Here is a 14840-nt window from a genome sequence, read left to right on the forward strand (position 1 = left end):
AGACGCTCTTATCCAGAGCGACTTACAAATTGGAAAGTTCATACATATTCATCCTAGTCCCCCCGTGGGAAATGAACCCACAACCCTGGCGTTGCAAGCGCCATGCTCTACCAACTGAGCCACACGGGACCCACCTGTAGCACGCGCTCCAGCAGGTATATCTCTCTGGTCACCCCCAAAGCCTCTCCTTCCAGTTCTCTGCTGCCAATGACTGGAACGAACTACAAAAATCTCTGAAACTGGAAACACTTATCTCCCTCACTAGCTTTATGCACCAGCTGTCAGAGCAGCTCACAGATTACTGCACCTGTACATAGCCCATCTATAATTTAGCCCAAACAACTACCTCTTCCCCTACTGTATTTATTTATTTATTTTGCTCCTTTGCACTCCATTATTTATATTTCTACTTTGCACATTCTTCCACAGCAAATCTACCATTCCAGTGTTTTACTTGCTATATTGTATCTACTTTGCCACCATGGCCTTTTTTCGCCTTTCCCTTCCTTTTTCTCACCTAATTTGATCACAGTGTACATAGACTTATTTTTCTACTGTATTATTGACTGTATTTTTGTTTTACTCCATGTGTAACTCTGTGTTGTTGTATGTATCGAACTGCTTTGCTTTATCTTGGCCAGCTCGCAATTGAAAATTAGAACTTGTTCTCAACTTGCCTACCTGGTTAAATAAAGGTGAAATAAAATAAAAAAATATCTGTAGTGAGCAAAAAAGCACGTAGCATTAAAGGAATACTATGGGATTTTGGCATGCTAGCCGATACACATAGACTTCCAGTCGTTGCTCTAACACTGGTTGGCTCATTGGCTCATCATTGGCTTGCGAAACTACTTCAAGATTCAAGATTCAGTGTAAAATGTTACACACTGCATCTTTCAAGTATGTACATTCATCTATTATGTCATGCTATGTTGTTTCTGACCTTTGAGAGGTAACGTTTCCACTCACAGTGCTTTTCTGGTATGTTCTCTTAAGAACAATGGATAATGATGGTTTTTGTGTACTGGTTGAAAAACTCAATGGTTCTTTCTGTCTGTGAACTTATTACCTTTCGGGTGACACAATCAACATTCCTGCTCATCAATGAGATACAAACCCCTAAAAGATATCATTCAGCCTATGACAGCTATCTGCAGACGTTCTTTTCAAGGTATCACCTTGAAGATATCAACTACACAACCAAATAATTTAGTGAAATCAATGTCCTGGATTCTAACACACAAATGTGACACAAGAGCACCCCCCCCCCCACAACCCCCCTTCTCCCAATCCTATGAAGACAGAGACAGAGACACTATGGTATCAGCTTACCAAAGTCTTTGTGCACATCACGTCATCACAGTAACTTTTTCTTGATGTGTTTGTTTCTTTGACATCCAATGACATAGATGTCGATTAAGGCAGCCCCCCCCCCCCCCCCCCATGTAACAGTATAGCTTCCGTCCCTCTCCTCGCCCCTACCTGGGCTCGAAGCAGGGACCCTCTGCACACATCAACAACTGACACCCACGAAGCATCGTTACCTATCGCTCCACAAAAGCCGCGGCCCTTGCAGAGCAAGGGGAACAACTACTTCAAGGTCTCAGAGCGAGTGACTTCACCGATTGAAACGCTATTAGCGCGCACACCGCTAGTCATTTCACATCGGTTACACTCACCCACTCACCCCCCTTTTGACCTCCTCCTTTTCCGCAGCAACCAGTGATCCGGGTCAACAGCATTAACATAACAGTATAGCTTCCGTCCCTCTCCTCGCCCCTACCTGGGCTCGAACCAGGGACCCTCTGCAAACATAGACAACAGCCACCCTCAAAGCATCGTTACCCATCGCTCCACAAAAGCCGCGGCCCTTGCAGCGCAAGGGGAACAACTACTTCAAGGTCTCAGAGCGAGTGACTTTACCGATTGAAACGCTATTAGCGCGCACACCGCTAGTCATTTCACATCGGTTACGCTCACCCCCCTTTTGACCTCCTCCTTTTCCGCAGCAACCAGTGATCCGGATCAACAGCATTATCGTAACAGTATAGCTTCCGTCCCTCTCCTCGCCCCTACCTGGGCTCGAACCAGGGACCCTCTTTAAATATAGACAACAGCCACCCTCAAAGCATCGTTACACATCGCTCCACAAAAGCCGCGGCCCTTGCAGAGCAAGGGGAACAACTACTTCAAGGTCTCAGATTGAGTGACATCACCGATTTGAAACGCTATTAGCGCGCACCCTGCTAGTTAGCAAGCCATTTCACATCGGTTACACCCGCACCTCTCTGATTCAGAGGGCTTGGGTTAAATGCGGAAGACACATTTCAGTTGAATGCATTCAGTTGTACAACTGACTAGGTATCCCCCTTTCCCTTTCTGCAAGCCAGTTTACTTTAGCCCTGCTGCTAAGCGTGTCCGTATCCAGTAATTTGGGGGTTTGGCTGATCAAGTACATAGAAACTACACACTGGGCACAGACGTCAGTTCAACATCTAGTTTTGATTTACATTTGGTTGAGTTGTCAGCTAATATGAATTAAATGTGAAGTCAACAAAACATTTTACCATGTCATTGGATTTAGGTTAAAAGCTGGTTGAAAAAAAGACAAAATTCCATTACATTGATGGCTTTTTTCAAATCCAATCAGGTTTCCACTTGATTCAACCCCAGCTAGCACATAACTTTCTGAGAACCATATGTTTCTTAGAGCTTGGTGAGAGCGTAGTTGTCCTATTGTTATTTTGCGTACAACCTTCTCACAACTTCTTGGGAATGGAGTTCAAAACAGTTAATCTGAACTAAGCTAGCAGTGTTATTAAAAGTCTTATCGAAATATTATTTAATGTTATTTAACGTTATTTAATGACCTTCAAATAACCTATCATTTTCATTCTCAGAATGTTAATAAAACTTCACAGGAAAACTTTAAAGGAACCATAGTAAAATGTTCTCAGAACCTCCCTGCAACCTAAAAATGTACGTTCCCAGAACAGGTCAAATGTTTAATTCCATTCTCAGAACATTTAAAAAACAACCTGGGAAAAAAGAAAAAAAAAACTGGAAACCATGTGTTTAATGTATTTGATACCATTACACTAATTCCGCTCCAGTCATTACCATGAACCCGTTCTCCCCAATTAAGGTGCCACCAACCTCCTGTGGATTCAACCCGTTTTTGTCCAGTGGGTATGCAGAAACCATTCCAAATTATGCCTTTTATGGGAAAAAACTAAAAATCTCAAAGCATGCCCAGGATAAAACCTTGCTCTCTTTAATTGTTTTCTTCATCATTAACTCTAGTCTTTCTCTCTTTTCTTCATTTTGTGTGTGTGTTTGTTTGTTTGTTTTTTTCTGCTTTACATTTTATTTTTGCAGTGTGAGGAATTTGTCATCTGAATTGACAAGATAGAACGTTATCTTTTATTAGATGTCACAAATATGTGATTTACATTAGATGCATGTAAAAATAACATAATTAGCTAAATGTTGCATGTAGATAGAAGTTGAGCAGTGTCCATGGGCAAATGTTAGGGAAAAGAGTTTGGAATGAGAGCATGCGAGAAGCGGTAGGAGAGTAGGAAAGAGAGGATGGGGGATGTGGATGTAGGCAGGGTCTTGGAGGCCAGCCTGCAAAAGAGAGAAAGAGGAGGGTTGTTTGGGGGGAAGTATAAGTTCTCCGGTTCACTTTACCCACGTCACTCTTTCTGTAACTCAGCTCAGAGGCTCCTTTCTCTCTCTTTCTCTCTCTCTCTTCCATTTGTTCATTCGTTCTGACTACTCCATCAGCAGTCATGAGTTACAGACCGTCCAACAGCCACATCTCCTTCCAACGATCCACGCCCGTGTCCTCCTACCGGGCTGCCAGCACCTACGGCGGGGCTGGTGGCCAGGGCACCCGCATCTCCTCCGCATCTTACGGGGGCCTCCGCAGTGGTGCCCCAGCCAGCTCTTCCTCCTACTCCTCATCCTCCTTTAAGGTGAGCGGCGGTGGTATGGGCACTGGCATTGGTGGTGGCATGGGTGCCGGCATGGGTGGCCTGATCAACGCTGCGGCAGCAGGTGGTGGCAGCGGTCACGTCATGGGCAACGAGAAGGGGGCCATGCAGAACCTGAACGACCGCCTAGCCAACTATCTGGAGACAGTGAGAAACCTGGAGCAGGCCAACGGACAACTGGAGCTGAAGATCCGAGAGGCCCTGGAGAAGGGAGGACCGGACGCCCGCGACTATAGCAAGTACAACACCATACTGGACGACCTGCGCAAGAAGGTGGGGGTGTGAATGAAATACAGTATCATTACAAAAGTGATAGAGACAAGAGAGGGGGGTGTTGAGAAAGAATAATGTGTGTAAGAAAAGGGTTAAGTTGAGGAATTTGTGGTTTTGTATTTTGTTGCTTAGATAAGTGTGTTGATTTGATCAACCAGTAAGTCAAAATATGAATGTAATGTCACCACTCCTGCAACTTTTCGTTGAACTAAAACCCATTATGGTATGAGAGAAGATGTTCGTCCAAGAATGAGTTTAAGCATAATGACCATTATTTATTTACCAATTTACTTTGCTTTTGCTTTGACTTCAACATTTCTGTGGGGAACCCTGCATTGGAACAACTGGCTTCTCAAAATTCCTAACTGAATAGAGGGTCAATGATGTATCTAAACCCTCGATTGCTGATGCTGTGTATTGGCCAATGAGACTTTGAAGCCACCAGCCAGCCATATTGAAAAGCAGTCCTCCATATGAATGAATGGAATTCTACAGTATTTAATTTAAATGTTTCAAGGACAAAATGATATGTATTTAAGTACTTTGTTGTTGTAATGGGGACAGTAACATTAGTACTTTAAAAAAATCATACTTTAAGGAAATTAAATCTTTATATTATTTCATTTCAAATGTTTATGTTTAGCTCACATAAAATAATTAAAAGGTGTGTATTAAGGTGTTGGTAATAGAATACACATTGAAAAAAGAAATTCAGACCTTTGTAAATGCATTTCTATAGCTTCCAAAATTGTTTTTATAACAGTGGGGGAGTGCCAAGATGGAGGCTTCCAAAACAGCGCCCCCTGTTAGTCATCTACTGTATATATAAATCATTGTAGAGGGTGTGGCAGGCCAGTCAGATATCCACTTTCCCTCCCCCTCCTTCACTAGTTCCCTCACTCCTCAGTTTGGTCAAAGAGTTCCTCAAACGAATCACCAAATTTGGTGGACGCAATGAATCATCATCATCAAAAAACTGAACAAAACCTATTAACAAAGTTCCAAGAGTGTTTGCAAAGCGTTTTGACCTCCCCGGGTCAGTGTCTCCACTCTGGGGCATAGTGTAGTGTGAGAGGGTCCAGCGGTATGAACCAGATGTGGTGGGACAACACACAAAAATATTTCCCTGCGAGATTTGAAACACATTGCTGGCTGGTGTGTTTTTTCTATAACCATTATAGCTTTAACAGCACAGTCAAAGAATTCCAACAAGAGCTCTCGGAATCCCTGCAAAAGCTGACGTTTGTTCAAAAGAATTCCAAAGTCCTCTATAGTTTATGATGACACTCTTATGATGAATGTTAGCCTTGTTCTATTTGCCGGACACATAAACCGACAAGAGTTCCCCTTTTTATGTGATTCGCACTAGAATACCATGGTTACAAACACACAGATTGGGGGCGGAAGACAGGAAGTCTGGCCCGTTTTCTCTAACAATGCAAACTGAGAACAGACAGCCCTAGCACGGGAACTCATTTTCTTGCTTTTCCATTCACAGCTTCCTCTTTTTCAGGGGCAGTCAGAGTTATATGGTCGTAACCATAGATTCAGTTGTGTTTTGGTCCCATTATGTAAATCACTCAGAATCTGCGGTTTCCGGTTTCAATAACACCCTCCTGGGAGGCGTAAATTTAAAACAACTGTTTTAGGTTGGTGATGAGCAGCAAATTCAATGATGGAACATATTAGTTCTTCTTTTTTATTGCCAGCTCATCTATGTATGACACACAAAATTATAGTTAGAATGGGAAGCAAGTTCATATCTATTTGCATTGAGCAGTAAACGGGGGAAAGGCCTTCCTCTATAACTGACATGTATTCAAAAGTAAAGGAAAGTAAAGCATAATAAAGCAGGCTTATGTCACATGCAAAAATAGTTTCAGAAAATATTTAGTATTTCATGATAAATAAGAAGTATGCCCATTATATCTCTTTTTGTCATATATTCAATGGAATTAACAGTATTTTTCTCCAATAGGTCTTCGATGCAACAGTGGATAACGCTAGTATTGTCCTCCAAATTGATAATGCTCGCTTAGCTGCAGATGACTTCAGAGTAAAGTGAGTATACCACTGTAAATTACATCTTTCTGCACATTGGTTGTGCGATTACATTGTATACAATACAGGGGTTAATTTGAGATGTTGTTGTTCTGTCATTAAAAGCATTTGATCTGTTCAATTTCATACTGTAATTGTGCTTCTCACAAAGTTCATTGGCTCAAACCCCCCCACTGGGCACAGATGTCAGTTCAACGTCTATTCCATGTTGGTTCAACATAATTTCATGTAAATTATGTGGAAACCAGTTGTGCCGGTACCAGTTGGCACAGAAAGTCTAATCTCTCATAATGAATCTGCCATCTTGGCATCTGTATGTGAATGCCTGATGTGCATGTAACCTCTTACATGCAACCCCTATGCTGCATAGCTCTTATAACCTTGGTGAACTGTTCAGGAGATAATAATTGCCCACAGACACAGATCTAGGATCAACTTTCCTCCCCAAATTATAATGATAATCAAAAGGATGGGAAAAATACCAAATTGACCTCAGATCAGTGTTTGCTTCAAATCCATCCTACCCCTAGTAAACTGAAACATGGCAGCCATTTTGTGCCTTTAACCCAAAATGTTAGGTTATTTCATGTCAATGTAGAGTTTAGTGACAGTTTCCCTGTGCCCACAGATTTGAATCTGAGTTCAGCATTCGTCAGTCAGTGGAGGCGGACATCGCCGGGCTGAAGAAGGTCATCGATAACACCAACATGGGCAGGATGAATGTGGAGAGTGAGATCGAGGCCGTGAGGGAGGAGCTCATCTTCCTCAGGAAGAACCATGACAATGTGAGCTATAACATTGAGATTGAATGTCCATATCAAATAATCATTTGAAATAGAACATTTTCCTTACATTAGAAAATATTGAAGATAATAATTATTCTAGGAAGAACCACAGCAATGTGAGCTATTATAGCATTGAGACTGAATGTCAATGTCAAATAATAATTTGAAATAGAACATTTTCATTATAGAGAATAGAAATAGAATGAAGAAAAATACAATTCCTTGAAGAACAACGATAATGTGATAATATCAGATTAACCTTATCATTAGCTATGAACTTTTCAAGTTTCACAGTTAGCTAATGTTGGAATGCCTTACTATCCTTTTATTCTGTTTATCTCTCCCTCTCTCTTGCTCCCTCTCTCCCCTTCCCCCTTCCCTCTCTCCAACAGGAGGTGACGGAAATGAGGACCCAGATCTCCCAGTCGGGGGTGCAGGTGGACGTGGACGCCCCTAAAGGTCAGGACCTGAGTCTGGTCATGGAGGAGATGAGGGCCAACTACGAGAAGATGGCTCTGAATAACGCAAAGGACCTCAAAGTGTGGCACGAAAACCAGGTAGCCCATCTTATTTTCACAGTGTCCAGAAGGTACATCATTGTATCATACTATCATTACACACCACATCAAACCTATAATTACTGTTTTTTGTTCTGCAATTAAAACTAAAATGGAGTAACCCACACCCACTGGCCAAGATTTAAAAAAAATATTCACTGAAAGTGTATCTTTCCATTGAAAACATGTTTTGTTGTATGGTTAGTCTAGTCATACAAAAAATCCTGAAATCCAAAACATGAATTCAACTTTCAAGATGACTAAGGGATCTATTCAATCCGCATCGCGGAAGTTCACCTTTAAAGCATGGTTGAAATTTAAAGGCAATGTTCCCACTTTAGCGGAGACTGCATTCATGGTAAACGCTGCATATGTCAACTCAATCGGAAATTACCATTCAATTTATATCGTGGAATCTGTAACGCTTCAGCATTACAGATTGAATAGACACCTAAGCTTCGCTCCTTCCCTTCTTCCCTCCCTCCCTCTCTCCTTACCTTCTTCCCTCCCTATCTCCTTCCCTTATTCCCTCCATCCCTATCTCCTTACCTTCCTTTCTTCCTCTGTGCTGTGGTATAGATCTCAGACGTACAGGTGCAGGTATCCCAGAACACAGAGGCCCTGCAGGGGGCCCAGATGGAGATGAGCGACCTACAGAGACAGCTACAGACCCTCGAGATCGAGCTGGCATCTCAACAGAGCTTGGCAAGGACATTCTTTCAATATGATAACATATTTCCGTTAAATTCCTTAATTCCTCTGAGTAGAAATGGAACTGATAGTAACTCATGCATGTCCTCTATGTACGACCTCCTTTTAAAGTCCGCTGCCATACCTTAGCCATACCATCCATATCTCCAAATTCCAACATTCTAATAATCCCAGTATCATTCCACAAAATTTCGAAGACCATTCCCAACATTCCCCTGTTATTCCCAGCAGAAATCCTCCTTGGAAGACACCTTGCGTAACACAGAGATGCGTTCCAACATGGAGGTGGAGAAGTACAATGCTATCCTCATCCGTCTGGAGGGCGAGCTGACCAACCTGCGGGGCAACATCCAGCAGCAGGGCCAGGAGTATGAGGCACTGCTCAATATGAAAATGAAGCTGGAGGCCGAGATCGCCACCTACAGGAGCCTGCTCGATGGGGGAGACTTCAAGTAAGTGGACAAGGGACTAAAGGCTGACTAGGGGTGTGTCTCAATAGTCTAAAGTGGATTCCTTTCAAGGAACTACAAGCGAGTGTATGAGGGAATAGGGGCTAGTGGTTGACTAGGGTTGTGTCTCAATTGTCTAAAGTCACTTCCTTTCAAGAGACTTCAAGCAAGTGGATGAGGTTGAGTGGCTGACTGACTAGGGGTGTGTCTCAATAGTCTTAACTCTCCTCGGTTTGTTTTCATCAACTGCACTGATCTAAAGACACATGGATAGGTGACTGTTATAGGGTGGGGGCTTCGTCCACCAATCCAGTTCCTTACACATTAGTGAAGGAAAGGATGTGAGAAGAAGAGGCAGAAACTTTTGATTATTGAGATGCACACTCTTTTCTTAGGGTTGAGGATTGATAGTAATTAAAATGCTTATTCTTTTAGCATCTCAATGCTTATGTCAGCTATGCTTCAAGTTCATGTACCACAAACTGCCACAGAGCATAGTTTAAATAAAATCTAGGGAGTTGAAACAGGAAATAATGATGGGGAGGTGGTGGTGACACATATCATGATTCAAATACTTGGAAATTGTGACAAAGTGAAATGGAAGAAACACAATATTATTTTGGACATGTCAGTAGCAATTAGTATGGGTGAAGTACAGTTCTTGAGGAGGTTTAATGCCATCTACAGTAAAAACTAGGTATGGCATTATCATCTGTCTTGTCAATTAATTAATATCCTGTGTTTTAATACCTATTCATTCTATTCCAGGCTTCAAGACGCTATGGATGAACTGAAACCATAAGGGAATGAGGGCGGACAAAAGTGACGACCAATTATCAACTTCATGGAGAGAGAGAGAGACACGCACAGACGCGGAGGAGTCAAACCCATCAAATGGGCATAGCATCGTGTTATCATGACAAACAAACAAAAAGATGCAATAAATACAATGGTTACCATTTAACATGTTGTTCCTCATATTTGTTTCTTTGTTCCACTGCACCATGATGAACTGATTGGCAAGTATTACACATTGTCTCTAGGGGTGCACTTGAGCCATAAAAGGACTACATGTCCAGAAATGACCTCAGTGCACAGAAAGGGGCACACCTTCCCATATCATGAACAAAAGTGTAAAGGCAATTGCAAAAAAAGGACGGCGTGGTTTAGTAATGAGGGAAGAAATGTATGAATATTTATCATGTGTATAACTATACAGTCATAATTTAAACTTTACATCCATAAAGTACTTAATCCCAACACATACAGATAATCATTAATTAATTATGACTCATTGTGAATAGGCTACTATGGAACAGAATGCTTTAGGAAGCAATTGAGGCTAGTGCTCTTCTTGAATGTAGGTAGGCTACTCTGTTAGGCTATATTTAAACAATAAGGCCCGAGGGGGTGTGGTATATGGCCAATATAGCACGGCTAAGGGCTGTTCTTAGGCATGACACCCCCTTATATACCACGGTTGTCAGCCAATCAGCATTCAGGGCTCGAACCATCCAGTTTTTATTAGGCAATACATAAGGAAGACTAGAGTGCAATGCATAGTTTATGCTACCTATTATGAAGGTCAGTAGGTTACGTTATCGATATATCTACAAGCTGTCACTCAAATACTGAATCAATAGCCTACAACATGGATAACCTAAGGAGGAATGACTGTACGTCCTCCTTAGGTTATCCATGTTATCCATAGATCAATAGAATATTGATCTATTTGAGGTTAGTTTATAAAAAATAAAGATGTGAATCATCTTATTTTTTGCTTGCAGGGAATTATCCTTGAGAGCAGCAAACTTTCAGTTCAATAGCACAAGATGAGATCATGAGACTAGAAGACACAATATTGACATTAGGTACGACTGTTTTTATTGGTCAGGTTGGTACTATAATGAATTAATCGAATGAATGAATGAGTAAATGAATGAATGGGTTGAAGGATAAATTATCTAATAATTAATGAAAATTAGACATAGTAGGCCTACGCAACAACACGTAAAACACATATCCTGCCTACCTATAAACCAAAATAAAATCAAAATGGTATGAAAACGCTTTGAGATACCTAAAATTGTCCATGTGGGCATACAAACCATAACATAATATTCTAATATAAAATAGGCCTAATTAAGCAATAAGGAATGAGGTATATTGTGGTATATGGCCAATATACCATGGTCAAGGGCTGTTCTTAAGCACGACGCATTGCGGAGTGCCTGGATACAGCCGTTAGCCGTGGTATATTGGCCACATACCACAAACCCCTGAGGTGCCTTATTGCTGTTATAAACTGGTTACCAATGTAATTAGAGCAGTAAAAATAAATGTTTTGTCATACCCGTGGTATATATGTCTAATATACCACGGCTAAGGACTGTTCTTATGCATTACGCATCGTGGAGTGCCTGAACACAGCCCTTAGCCATGGTATATTGGCCACATACCACGAACCCCCGAGGTGCCTTATTGCTATTATAAACCTGTTACCAACGTAATTAAAGCAGTACAAATAAATGTTTTGTCATACCCGTGGTATATGGTCTGATATACCACGTCTGTCAGTCACTCAGCATTCAGGGCTCGAACCACCCAGTTTATTATAGAAAACAAACTGCATGGGCAAGGCGGGAGGGCTTTGAGGCTCGAAACCAAAGATGCGCGTTCTCGTTTATAAACTTCTGACGCCTTCATCCGGGAATCTGATGCGAACTCGCTCTCCAACATGGCGGCGGCAGGTGAGGTTTATGTGGGTGAACGAGTTGGGAAATTTCAGAGTGTATTAGCTCCGCACAACTAGCACATATTGTTTGACCGGTGTTTACACCTTGTCGTGTCAATGGCCTATGTGTATAATGGTATTACATGACTGTTTCTGAGGGATAAAGACCCCCTGGCCGGCCAAGGGATGTAACGTTAAAGCTAGCTATGGTTACGCGAGGCAGCGATTTGCAAGTTGAATCATTTTGTCCCACCAGTGTTTGTTGTTTTAATGTAACGTGTAGCAAGTTGACTTTAGAGGTCGTCTTTTGCTTGTATTATACATTGTTAAGCAGGTCGTTATGTTGTTATACATAAACAACTAACGTTACTGAAATAACGGTCACACTGTGTCTAACGTTAGATAGCGGACGATTTACTGTGCGCTCAGACAATCTATGCTATTGCTAGAGGCGCAAGCGAATTCTTGGAGGAGGGTTTGGTTGAATGGCATGGGATTCCCAAGAAATTCCCCACGTGCGCATTTGGGTCCCCGGATTAGAGATGATTTTTGGTAACCGATGGGTGAAGTACGACAGTTTCCGGTGTTGTGCGGAAAATCTTCCCCTTGCAAGAATTCTCCCCCATTTCGCGTATTTCATTGCTGCGAATTGCTTGTTAGTTTAGCTTGTAGCTAAGTTCTAGCTTGTATGGCGCCCGGTGCAGCCAACGCGCCCGCACCCAGGGGCGCCCCGTGCCGCCCTCGGCAAGATGCTGCCCATTTCGCCCGTACCTAAATCCGCTACTGATTTGTATTAGTCTATAAATAAATCTCTTTGCCAAAATTCATCATCTCTCCCATGTCTTATTCGACAAGTAATTTTGAAAGTGTAAGGATACTAATTCAGCCATAGTTGTTCTGAAATGTTTATTGCAGGCCAACATTGTACTCCCTCTTCTATGTATAATATGACACATACATTAATTATTAATGTCGGTTACCTATCCTGACGAAGTTTGTTCTCTAGAAAATATTTGACTCTAGCCACGAAATTAGGGAGGGTGGATTCTGGCAGCGGGAGATTTTCGGCACAACACCGGACACTCGTACTAACCATCAGTGGCATCTCCAACTTTTTCATATTTCATTATGTCATAGCCACTAGGCCTTAACCTTTATTTAACTAATAAGCAAGTCAGTTAAGAACAAATTCTTATTTTACAATGAAGGCCTACACGAGCCAAATCTTTGCCTAACATGGACGAGGCTGAACAAATATTGTTTATCTTTTGTTTTAATATCTTAAAATACTATATACAACATCATGTAAGGACATTATAAAGGGCCATATTTTTTCTAATAAAGCAATGGCCAGTTAGGGTTGCAAGTTTTTTGTAAAATAAAATAGCGTATGTCTTGCCCGCAAATTAGTTGTTTTTTCAATACTGCCAGTGCGCTGATTGAGTTTGACACCCCTGGGCTAGCGTATTTATGTAGCTAGCTGTTTATTTAGCAAGCTAAAAACACGGAGCCTAATGTTAGCTATTTAACCTTTTTTCCCCTTCATATCGTTTTTTGTTGGCTACAGCTAGAGATGCAGTTGTCATTTGGTTAGCTAGCAAGACATTTGAATCGCTTCGCTAGCTATGCTGAACTTGAACGACTTATCCACAGTTAGCATATCTCTTAGTTGTCAATCAAATGTATTTGGCATCGATCACATGGGCGGGCAGGCATGTTCTCATTCAGTTGTCAAAATATGGGTTGGGACAAGTATGCATTTGTATTTATTATGGATCCCCATTAGCTGCTGCCAAGCTCTTCCTGGGGTCCGGCATTGGCAGGCAAGTTGCAGAGGGACAAGCAGGCTACTATTCCCCATCGTTTATCAGTGCAATTTTGATGGCCAACTAGCTGAAAAAGTTTGAGAGGGTTTATCTAATGTTCCCTCATTAGATTTAGTCTCATCTCGCTCAGGCATTAGTTGTTGATCTTGTTGATGTGCTATATGCAACTGAGGGAAAGAGGGCCTACCTTTTTCATGGTTTTTTGATCAATAGGACTGTGAAGTTCCCAAATGTAAGAGGACTCCTGTGGTGTTTACATATTTGCAGAAATCCATTCAGATGTATTTTTTGGCAAATGCGTTCTAATGATCTAAAGTCACAATGTTGCTACTGCCTGTAAACACACAGTCCAGTTCAAAGTGAATTATGGCAGGCCCATATTACTTATTTGCATGTAGGCCTACTGTAGCTCTGATTGGCTATGGCGCACAGGTCTGCATAGACTCCGGTCCTGGACAAGACAGATTTTTTTAAATTCGGTTTTATTTACTGCAGTGTCAATTAATTGTCCAAACGCATGGCCGCTTTCCAACTCTATTGCTACAGAATTATCAGAAATGCCTTTCTACACGCATTCCCAAACATTCAATGAATTTATGAAAATGACCATATCTAAGTGCTTACAAAAAAGGTGTCATAGTCTTCCTGGGGGTCTATATAAACAGATTTGAATAAGATTTAATGTTGCAAAAACTCTGTCAGTTCCACTTTAACTCGAGCAGTTTTCCCCGTAAAGGCACCTGCATGCTTCCCAGCCAAAACAGCTTGGAACAGTTTGTTCATATATTATGAAGACATTTTGTGACGTTTTGGACTTCCAACAAAGGTTATTTCGGTTGTTCGGGCACATGTTTTTCTCGAGCCAAGCCGAAGTTGGCAGTAGAAGTCTTAAGCCCCTTCGGTGATTGGTCAACCATAGGGATTTGTCAATGAAGTGTCTCGTGTCATTCAATGAGAGACGACTTGCTTTCATGCACATTTTTTCACTTGAGAAATACTGCCCCAAACATCTTAGTTATATGTAAAATTGCACGACTAAGATATCATTGGCTAAAACGTATGATTTGACAGATTTCTTGAGTTATCTTATATTAATGATATTTTGAGGAAGTGTATACTGGCTACGGCATCTCAAAATGGACAAACAGTACTATTGGCACTTTTTTTCTTGTTTTTCAAGAGAAGGTCTTTTAAGGGAGTATGCTGACGCCATAAGCAAGTGGGTGTAATGACAATGGCTAGCTTAGCAGGTAGCTAGCTGGCCCAATATTGGACTAAAGGAGCCTAACGTTACTCCTTGTAGTCCATGGACCTTACATGTTCTGTTTAAAGGTGAATTGGCGCAGATACCTACTTAGCAGAGGTAGTCGACTGTCTACTGTTTTCCGTAAACATGCGCTGTAACATGGAGATATGGTTGTGTGGGATCACTAACTAGAGGTCGAC

At 41.6% G+C, this 14840-nt stretch overlaps 2 protein-coding genes across 6 annotated transcripts in view; both read left to right on the forward strand.

Moving 5' to 3' along the window:
* Nucleotides 1–3417: 3417 nt before the first annotated feature.
* krt18b (keratin 18b) lies at nucleotides 3418–9798 on the forward strand. Its single transcript, XM_071384660.1, has 7 exons — nucleotides 3418–4271; nucleotides 6250–6332; nucleotides 6961–7117; nucleotides 7510–7674; nucleotides 8254–8379; nucleotides 8617–8837; nucleotides 9603–9798. The coding sequence occupies exons 1-7, from the start codon at nucleotides 3795–3797 to the stop codon at nucleotides 9634–9636; spliced, it is 1263 nt and encodes a 420-aa protein (XP_071240761.1). The 5' UTR covers nucleotides 3418–3794; the 3' UTR covers nucleotides 9637–9798.
* A 1690-nt stretch (nucleotides 9799–11488) lies between these two features.
* The window catches only part of LOC139564790 (eukaryotic translation initiation factor 4B-like), a 43934-nt gene continuing 40582 nt past the window's right edge, over nucleotides 11489–14840 (forward strand). For all 5 annotated transcript variants that reach the window (XM_071384612.1, XM_071384622.1, XM_071384630.1 and 2 more), the window contains exon 1: nucleotides 11489–11584. In XM_071384612.1, coding sequence (XP_071240713.1) covers nucleotides 11572–11584 — 13 coding nt within the window. In that variant the 5' untranslated portion in view covers nucleotides 11489–11571. The remainder of the gene's footprint in view (nucleotides 11585–14840) is intronic.

This window comes from Salvelinus alpinus, chromosome 2 (assembly GCF_045679555.1).
Source record: "Salvelinus alpinus chromosome 2, SLU_Salpinus.1, whole genome shotgun sequence".
Taxonomy (NCBI): domain Eukaryota; kingdom Metazoa; phylum Chordata; class Actinopteri; order Salmoniformes; family Salmonidae; genus Salvelinus; species Salvelinus alpinus.

What these genes read in the sequence shown, in the direction of transcription:
- krt18b (XM_071384660.1), top strand. Translation starts at nt 3,795, where the DNA reads ATGAGTTACAGACCGTCCAACAGCCACATCTCCTTCCAACGATCCACG. An exon ending in GCAGATGACTTCAGAGTAAA is followed by an intron (nt 6,333 to 6,960) that starts GTGAGTATACCA and finishes CTGTGCCCACAG; the next exon opens with ATTTGAATCTGAGTTCAGCA. An exon ending in TCAGGAAGAACCATGACAAT is followed by an intron (nt 7,118 to 7,509) that starts GTGAGCTATAAC and finishes TCTCTCCAACAG; the next exon opens with GAGGTGACGGAAATGAGGAC.